Source organism: Gadus morhua, chromosome 4 (genome assembly GCF_902167405.1).
Source record: "Gadus morhua chromosome 4, gadMor3.0, whole genome shotgun sequence".
In the NCBI taxonomy this organism is placed as follows: Eukaryota; Metazoa; Chordata; class Actinopteri; order Gadiformes; family Gadidae; genus Gadus; species Gadus morhua.
Genome location: NC_044051.1, coordinates 43,459,679 through 43,468,001, shown reverse-complemented (window position 1 = coordinate 43,468,001; position 8,323 = coordinate 43,459,679). Strand labels below are relative to the sequence as shown.

The window sequence follows — 8,323 nt, the reverse complement described above, 5'->3', positions numbered from 1 at the left end:
CCGTGAAACTAATAATATCTTTATCTATGTGTACCGTAAAACTAATAATATCTTTATCTGTGTGTACCGTAAAACTAATAATATCTTTATCTATGTGTACCGTGAAACTAATAATATCTTTATCTGTGTGTACCGTAAAACTAATAATATCTTTATCTATGTGTACCATAAAACTAAACATAATAGCTTTATTTATGTGTACCGTAAAACTAAAAAAAAATGCCCGCAGAAGCAATGTCTGATATGCAAAGACAGCTTCACGCTACCAGCGTCTGTCTCGTACGCTGTGGAATGAGAGCTTGTGAAGGGACTATTGCGCAAGCACGCAGTTATAGCATACTGCCTTCGTATCGTTGTCAAATCTGTCTCTGGGAAAAGTAACGTTGCGCCGAATTGAAAAAGGAACTATGTTTCGTTATTAGTGTTCAGTAGTTGCGTGTAAGGTTGGTAAGGTAGTAAGTAAGGTTACTGTATTAACGCATTACCTACTTTGCACACAACACTGCTTACCGGTCACCCCGGTCTCACGCTAACGTCAAAATCCATACCGTAGCACAAATTCCCCGGCCCCCCCTCCCCCCTAAATAAAACTCTACGGTTTTACACGATTCACGTGAATGACCCAATTGACCAAGAAAACGGCGATTATCGCCGAAAAGCGACAAGTTTGCTGTTGTGATACATATCCAAATATATGTGGATATATGCACCTGTATCAGGTGTGTGTGTGCGCAGTACCATGCAGTTGGCAGTGAAGTGCTGGTGCTGGCTGTGGAGGTCGAGGGCGTGCTGGTGGTTCAGGCCCACGTCCTGGAGGCTCTGGACAAACAGCTCCTTGCTGTGGGCGATCCACTCCGACATCTGGGGCACAAGGAGAGGCACGCTTTAGCAGCCTCTCGAAGGGACAGCATCTCGAAGAGACAGCATCTTGAAGGGACAAGTTTGTTAAACCCCAGCCCCTACCTGTACAGGTGAGATAGGCCCAGCCCCCTACCTGAGCAACATTCTGCAGGTACAGGTGAGTTAGGCCCCTCCCCCTACCTTGGCAGCGTCCTGCAGGTACAGGTGCTTTAGGCCTCGCCCCCTACCTGTATAGGTGAGTGAGGCCCCACCTTTACCTTGGCAGCGTCTTGCAGGTACAGATGATTTAGTAATGCCCCGCCCCTAACTTGGAAGTGTCCTGCGGGTACAGGTGATTTAGGCCCCACCCCCTACCTGTACAGGTGAGCTAGGCCCCGCCCCTACCTTGGCAGCGTCCTGCAGGTACAGGTGATTTAGGCCCCGCCCCCTACCTGTACAGGTGAGTTAGGCCCCGCCCCTACCTTGGCAGCGTCCTGCAGGTACAGGTGCAGCTGCAGGGACTGGTCCAGGTGCAGCTTGCGGTCGCTCCAGCTCTGCAGGAAGTGCGCCCGGGCCCCCTGCAGGCGCTCCAGCAGCGAGGAGACCCTGGGGGCCACGCTCTGGAAGTCGGCCCCACCGGACAGCCAGCTGCCATGGTTACCGCCGGCGTCCCCGGCCGGCTCTCCGGGAGTAGGGCCTAGGCGCATGCGCTGGAGAAGGCTCCGGCCCTCCCGTTCGAGTGCATCGATGGGTGCCGTGGCAACCGTGCTACGGAGTCGGCCGTGTTCCTCAACAAGCCTGGACACAGAAATGTGGGAATATGTCTAACATATCGATTTAAAGATGTATTACAAGGCTCTTCTTAGTGCTCCATTGAACGCTCCGTTCACTTGCACAGGCCTTCCTGACTTCCTGACTTGATAATTAACCGTTGCTAAGCATATAATGACCGCTGTCAAGAAGAGTGCATTTCTTTGCCTCTAATGACGTCTTTGGTACCACTCCACAAGTAGTCCGTTAACTTATCAACACCAGCGTATTCGTCAACAACTTAGGCAAACTATTTCTCTGCTGATCAACATTACGAATGGTAACAAATGAGTTGTAAAAAGACACACCGTGTGAAGTAATGTCTTCATTTGGGTTAGAAGCCGTGCAATAAGCGGGATAATGTATAGAACGTCGCCGGTCATTGTCAAACGTAATACCCTTCAGGGCATTTTCCCGTTAATGACCGGCGTTCTATACATTATCCTTTACGTATCAATATATCATCTATATATGTACAGTATCTAAATTAAATATAGCTGCAAGCAGCAATGAAGGGGTCAAGTTAGCTGAAACTGAGTCCGTGTAGCAAATTTGGTGTTGATAAGGAAAGATTTGGCTAATAATGGCACCGAGATGTTAGCCCACTTCCTGTTTAGCGGCTTTGCCGCCATATTTGATCGGCTTCCACAGGCAATAAAGTTAATATTGAAAAATCCGAAAGTATCATTTGTGCGGCTTTCGTGGAGTTTGTCCAATATAGCGAAGAGTGACGCGATAGGGGGCGTTGAGCTTGGGATGGTTCAAGGATTCAGACGCTACCTCAATTGTGAAAATCAGACAGACAAGTGAACGATGAAGCACATTAATGCATGTCGAACATTCAACTGGTGGGGTAGCTAGAGCGTCCGATGCATATGCATAAGAATCGCTGTGAGTGATTGGGTCAGTATCTATATAGATATACTATCTATCTATCTATCTATCTATCTATCTATCTATCTATCTATCTATCTATCTATCTATCTATCTATCTATCTATCTATATATATATATATATATATATATATATATGTGTACTATATATAATTAATAATAATAATTCATTATATTTATATAGCGCTTTTCAATGACCCAAAGACGCTTACAGTTCAGGGGGGACCTCACTCACCACCACCAGTGTGGTGGTGAGTCCCCACTGGGGTGATGCACGGCAGCCAATCAGCGCCAGAACGCTCACCACACACCAGCTGGAGGTTGAGAGTGAGGGGATTAATGAGTCATCCAATCATACAGGGGGACGATTAGGGGGCCAGACTGAAGGAGCCTGGTTGGGCCAGGACACCGGGGAAACCCCTCCTCTTTGATAAGTGCCCTGGGATCTGTTATGACCTCATGGTGCGTTTTAGTATTCTCTGCGAACCGACTCGGACCTCGGATCTGACGCCACGCCCACACTTCAAGCGTTTTATTATTTTGCCCGGTCGTTGGAGGAAAACATGGACGCCACCCGGAAAGCTGTTATCGCGGTAGCATTGGCAGAGGACCAGGCGATCCAATATAGGTAGGCTATAGGCATCAGTGAGTCAGGACCTCGGTTTAACGCCCCCTCTGAAGGACGGCGCCTTCCACGGTGTATGTAGCGGGTCTCTGTGTCGGCGGCCTTACCGGCGGGCCTCCTCTACATCCTGGGGCTCGGGTACGCGGGCCAGCCCCGTGTCCAGCTGCTCTAGCTGGGCCAGCAGCTGGCCCGCCGCCCCGGAGAACTCCTCCAGGCCCAGGCGCAGCTCTGTCCACTCCACGTGGTCGTACTCCAGAGAGCCGCCCAGGTCAGAGGTCAGCTGGGAGGGGTCCACGAGCCGGGAGAGACCCTCCACCGACACCAGGCTGGTCTGAACACACACACACACACACACACAGACCGTCACACACACACACACACACACACACACACACACAGACCGTCACACACACACACACACACACACAGACCGTCACACACACACACACACACACAGACACACACACACAGACACACACACACAGACACACACAGACCGTCACACACACACACACACACAGACCGTCACACACACACACACACACACACACAGACCGTCACACACACACACACACAGACACACACAGACCGTCACACACACACACACACACACACACACACAGACCGTCACACACACAGACACACACACACACACACACACAGACACACATACACACACACAGACCGTCACACACACACACACACACACACACACAGACCGTCACACACGCACACACACACACACAGACCGTCACACACACACACACACAGACACACACACACAGACACACACAGACCGTCACACACACACACACACACACAGACCGTCACACACACACACACACACACACACAGACCGTCACACACACACACACAGACACACACAGACCGTCACACACACACACACACACACACACAGACCGTCACACACACAGACACACACACACACACACACACACAGACACACATACACACACACAGACCGTCACACACACACACACACACACACACAGACAGTCACACACACACACACACAGACCGTCACACACACACACACACACACACACACACACACACACACACACACACACACACACACACACACACACACACACACACACGCGCACCTCGAAGCTGAGCTTGGCGCTGCCCAGGTTGGTCTTGTGCTTCTGCCAGAAGTTGTCTGGTTTGATGAGGAGGGCGGAGGCGATGCGGGTGGAGAAGGACTCCTGCAGCGTGCGGAGGAGGGGCTTCACGCTCTCCCACTTGGAGCCCCGCATGTCCACCACCACCGTGAAGCCCCGCGCCCCCACCTCCTCACTGGGTGGAGGAGGGGCCAGACGGGTCAGGGTGGAGGAGGGGGAGACGGGTCAGGGTGGAGGAGGGGGGAGACGGGTCAGGGTGGAGGAGGGGGGAGACGGGTCAGGGTGGAGGAGGGGGGAGACGGGTCAGGGTGGAGGAGGGGGGAGACGGGTCAGGGTGGAGGAGGGGGGAGACGGGTCAGGGTGGAGGAGGGGGGAGACGGGTCAGGGTGGAGGAGGGGGGAGACGGGTCAGGGTGGAGGTAGGGTCAGGGTGGAGGGACAGACAGGGTGGAGGTAGGGTCAGGGTGGAGGTAGGGGGGTCAGGGTGGAGGTAGGGTCAGGGTGGAAGTAGGGTCAGGGTGGAGGTAGGGTCAGGGTGGAGGTAGGGTCAGGGGGGAGGTAGGGGGGTCAGGGTGGAGGTAGGGGGGTCAGGGTGGAGGTAGGGTCAGGGTGGAGGTAGGGGGGTCAGGGTGGAGGTAGGGTCAGGGTGGAGGTAGGGTCAGGGTGGAGGTAGGGGGGTCAGGGTGGAGGTAGGGTCAGGGTGGAGGTAGGGTCAGGGTGGAGGTAGGGTCAGGGTGGAGGTAGGGTCAGGGGGAGGTAGGGGGGTCAGGGTGGAGGTAGGGGGGTCAGGGTGGAGGTAGGGTCAGTTTGGAGGTAGGGTCAGGGTGGAGGTAGGGTCAGGGGGAGGTAGGGGGGTCAGGGTGGAGGTAGGGTCAGAGTGGAGGTAGGGGGGTCAGGGTGGAGGTAGGGGGGTCAGGGTGGAGGTAGGGTCAGGGTGGAGGTAGGGTCAGGGTGGAGGTAGGGTCAGGGTGGAGGTAGGGTCAGGGGGAGGTAGGGTCAGGGTGGAGGTAGGGTCAGGGTGGAGGTAGGGGGGTCAGGGTGGAGGTAGGGGGGTCAGGGTGGAGGTAGGGTCAGGGTGGAGGTAGGGGGGTCAGGGTGGAGGTAGGGGGGTCAGGGTGGAGGTAGGGTCAGGGTGGAGGTAGGGTCAGGGTGGAGGTAGGGTCAGGGGGAGGTAGGGGGGTCAGGGTGGAGGTAGGGTCAGGGTGGAGGTAGGGGGGTCAGGGTGGAGGTAGGGTCAGGGTGGAGGTAGGGTCAGGGTGGAGGTAGGGGGGTCAGGGTGGAGGTAGGGGGGTCAGGGTGGAGGTAGGGTCAGGGTGGAGGTAGGGGGGTCAGGGTGGAGGTAGGGTCAGGGTGGAGGTAGGGTCAGGGTGGAGGTAGGGTCAGGGTGGAGGTAGGGGGGTCAGGGTGGAGGTAGGGTCAGGGTGGAGGAGGGGGGTCAGGGTGGAGGTAGGGTCAGGGTGGAGGTAGGGTCAGGGTGGAGGTAGGGTCAGGGTGGAGGAGGGGGGTCAGGGTGGAGGTAGGGGGGTCAGGGTGGAGGTAGGGTCAGGGGGGAGAGGGCAATAGGTACCTGGGTACGGTTGACAGGTAAGTGACCAATCGGCTCAGGTCTTCCTGTTTAACTCGATCGTGATTGGTCCTGGCAGGGAATGTAAGGATAGGTCCGCCTCTTTTGTCCCTGCCACCTGTAAAGTTCAAACTAGGCTCAGCAATTCAACCCAAAAAACCTAACCTAACCTAAGACCTAACTACCCCTAACCAGACGTAACCAAACCTAACTACCCCTAACTGGTTAATTTACACTAACCAGACCTAACCTACACTAACTTAACCTTACCAGACTTAACAAGGCCTAACCAGACTGTAACTCTATTTGTTTCAACCAATAATGTTGCTGGAGGCGGGGTCTCTAAGCATCTAGCTAGCTTACACAGACTTATTACTAGCTAACACACACAGGGCTAGCACTAGCTAACACACACAGGGCTAGCAGTAGCTAACACACACAGGGCTAGCAGTAGCTAACACACACATGGCTAGCACCATAGACATCTTATACAGGGTATCTGCAGGTTTCAGCAAGTCAAATTTAAGACTTTTTAAGACCTTTTTAATACCACCTTGAATGAAATTTAAGACCTTAAACCCGCGATGGTGGGGGGGATCCCGCTGTATTACCACCCAAGCATAGCATGTGTGTCACTCAATGGGACTCATTCAAGTTTACTTTGTCTGTTTATTGAACATAAAGTGATACTCCAGGGCTCCAGACTAACTTTTTCCTTGGGTGCACTGGTGCGCCTAAATTTTTAATTTGGGTGCACCAGCACGTATTCATGGTGCACCCAAGTTGTAAGTTGTTGAGAGGGGGGTGACAGCGTCTGGGCCCCCGGGCAGCTGCACCGGTTGCACCGTCGATATTTACGCCACTGATTAATAATATTTTCACCATTAAATAAATGCCTTCAGTAAGACCTGGGGGGTATACCACGAACCTCGTTGAACATACCCAGGCTTTCTTGGGAAAACCTGGCTCAACAGAGCCACAACTCGCAAACACAGTTAAATGGTACCACGACGCTCACTTTAGATTCAATTAGTTGAACCAGCTTTTCCGCTTTAGGTTCAATGCGCGTTCACATAAAAGGGGCGTTTCTCGCGTCATTTGACTCACCCTTATGCAAAATAAATCGCACAAGAGCGGTGTATTTCATCCAAGGCGAGCAATGTATTATTATGAACTCCTACGAGGAATTCAAAGTTCAAATCATCCGTTTATATATGCAGCTAGCAAGAAAGTAGCCCCTCGTACATCTCCTTCCCGAAAAGTCCCGCCAGAAAAATAAAAAATTAAATAACCCTGCCCCGACAAATTTAAGACCTCCGAGTTATAAATTTAAGACCAGCATATGACATTTTTGACGAATTTAAGACTTTTTAAGGCCTTAAATTTAGAAAAATGAATTTAAGACTTTTTAAGACTTTTAAGACTTCCGCGGACACCCTGTTATAGCATAGACGGAGCATTGGCTGCTGGGACGCGAGAAATACGGCCGCCATCTTGGAGTGGTCAACCGGGAGCAGCAACAGCAGCAGAAACAGGATGCCGGGCTGTTGTTCAGCGTATTCCTGCTCAAATCGGCGGACCATCCATAATAGGAATCGGGGGATTACTTTTCACAAGTAAGATTTAACAGTACCGTACTATTGGTACAATTGGTATTGAATAATAAAACACGCCAAACCATGTGGCCTTTATCATAGCTACACGTATGACAAAAAAACACATGAAAGTCAGTGGTATTCAGTGAGGTATGATTAATTAAATGCGCTGACAGTTCATTGCTCCAGCCAAACGGATTACACTGAGTGGAGCGGATGACCACTCCAAGATGGCGGCCCCGCGTCTCGTCAGCGCCAGTAGGCGGTAGCATTCGATGCTCTGTCTATCATATAAGATGTCTATGGCTAGCACTAGCTGACACAGACAGGGCTAGCACTAGCTAACACACACAGGGCTAGCACTAGCTAACACAGACAGGGCTAGTGCTAGCTAATCTCGAAGATCTGGTCCTATAACCCAATAGGACTGCTAGACCAGAGGTTCTATAACCCAATAGGACTGCTGGACCCCAGATTAGACCAGACCGTACCTTTGTGTTTGTTTGTTTGTTTGTTTGTTTGTTTGTTTGTTTGTTTGTTTGTTTGTTTGTTTGTTTGTGTTTGTGTGTGTGTGTGGTGTTACCTGAAACAAAGGCAACTTTCTCCCTCAGCACCGTCAGCACATCTACTGCCTTGACCCCCTCCCCCCCCCTCTCCCCTGAAAAGAGAGAGAGAGAGAGAAAGAGAGAGAGAGAGAGAGAGAGAGAGAGAGAGAGAGAGAGAGAGAGAGAGAGAGAGAGAGAGAGAGGACATGGTGAATGAGTGAAAGTCCTAGAGGTTTAAAATGTAAAACCTGGTGCACTGTATAACCAAATAACAAAGCATAACAAAATTATCGATCATGGTTTAAC

General features: G+C 51.9%; 1 protein-coding gene across 3 annotated transcripts in view; it reads right to left on the bottom strand.

Moving 5' to 3' along the window:
- Window positions 1–8,096, bottom strand: part of LOC115542130 (kalirin) — a 53,023-nt gene extending 44,927 nt beyond the window's left edge. For all 3 annotated transcript variants that reach the window (XM_030354264.1, XM_030354266.1, XM_030354267.1), the window contains exons 1-6: window positions 8,056–8,096; window positions 5,881–5,995; window positions 4,297–4,489; window positions 3,277–3,500; window positions 1,323–1,638; window positions 739–861 (exon numbers count right to left, since the gene is read on the bottom strand). In XM_030354264.1, coding sequence (XP_030210124.1) covers window positions 739–861; window positions 1,323–1,638; window positions 3,277–3,500; window positions 4,297–4,449 — 816 coding nt within the window. In that variant the 5' untranslated portion in view covers window positions 4,450–4,489; window positions 5,881–5,995; window positions 8,056–8,096. The remainder of the gene's footprint in view (window positions 1–738; window positions 862–1,322; window positions 1,639–3,276; window positions 3,501–4,296; window positions 4,490–5,880; window positions 5,996–8,055) is intronic.
- Window positions 8,097–8,323: the final 227 nt, after the last annotated feature.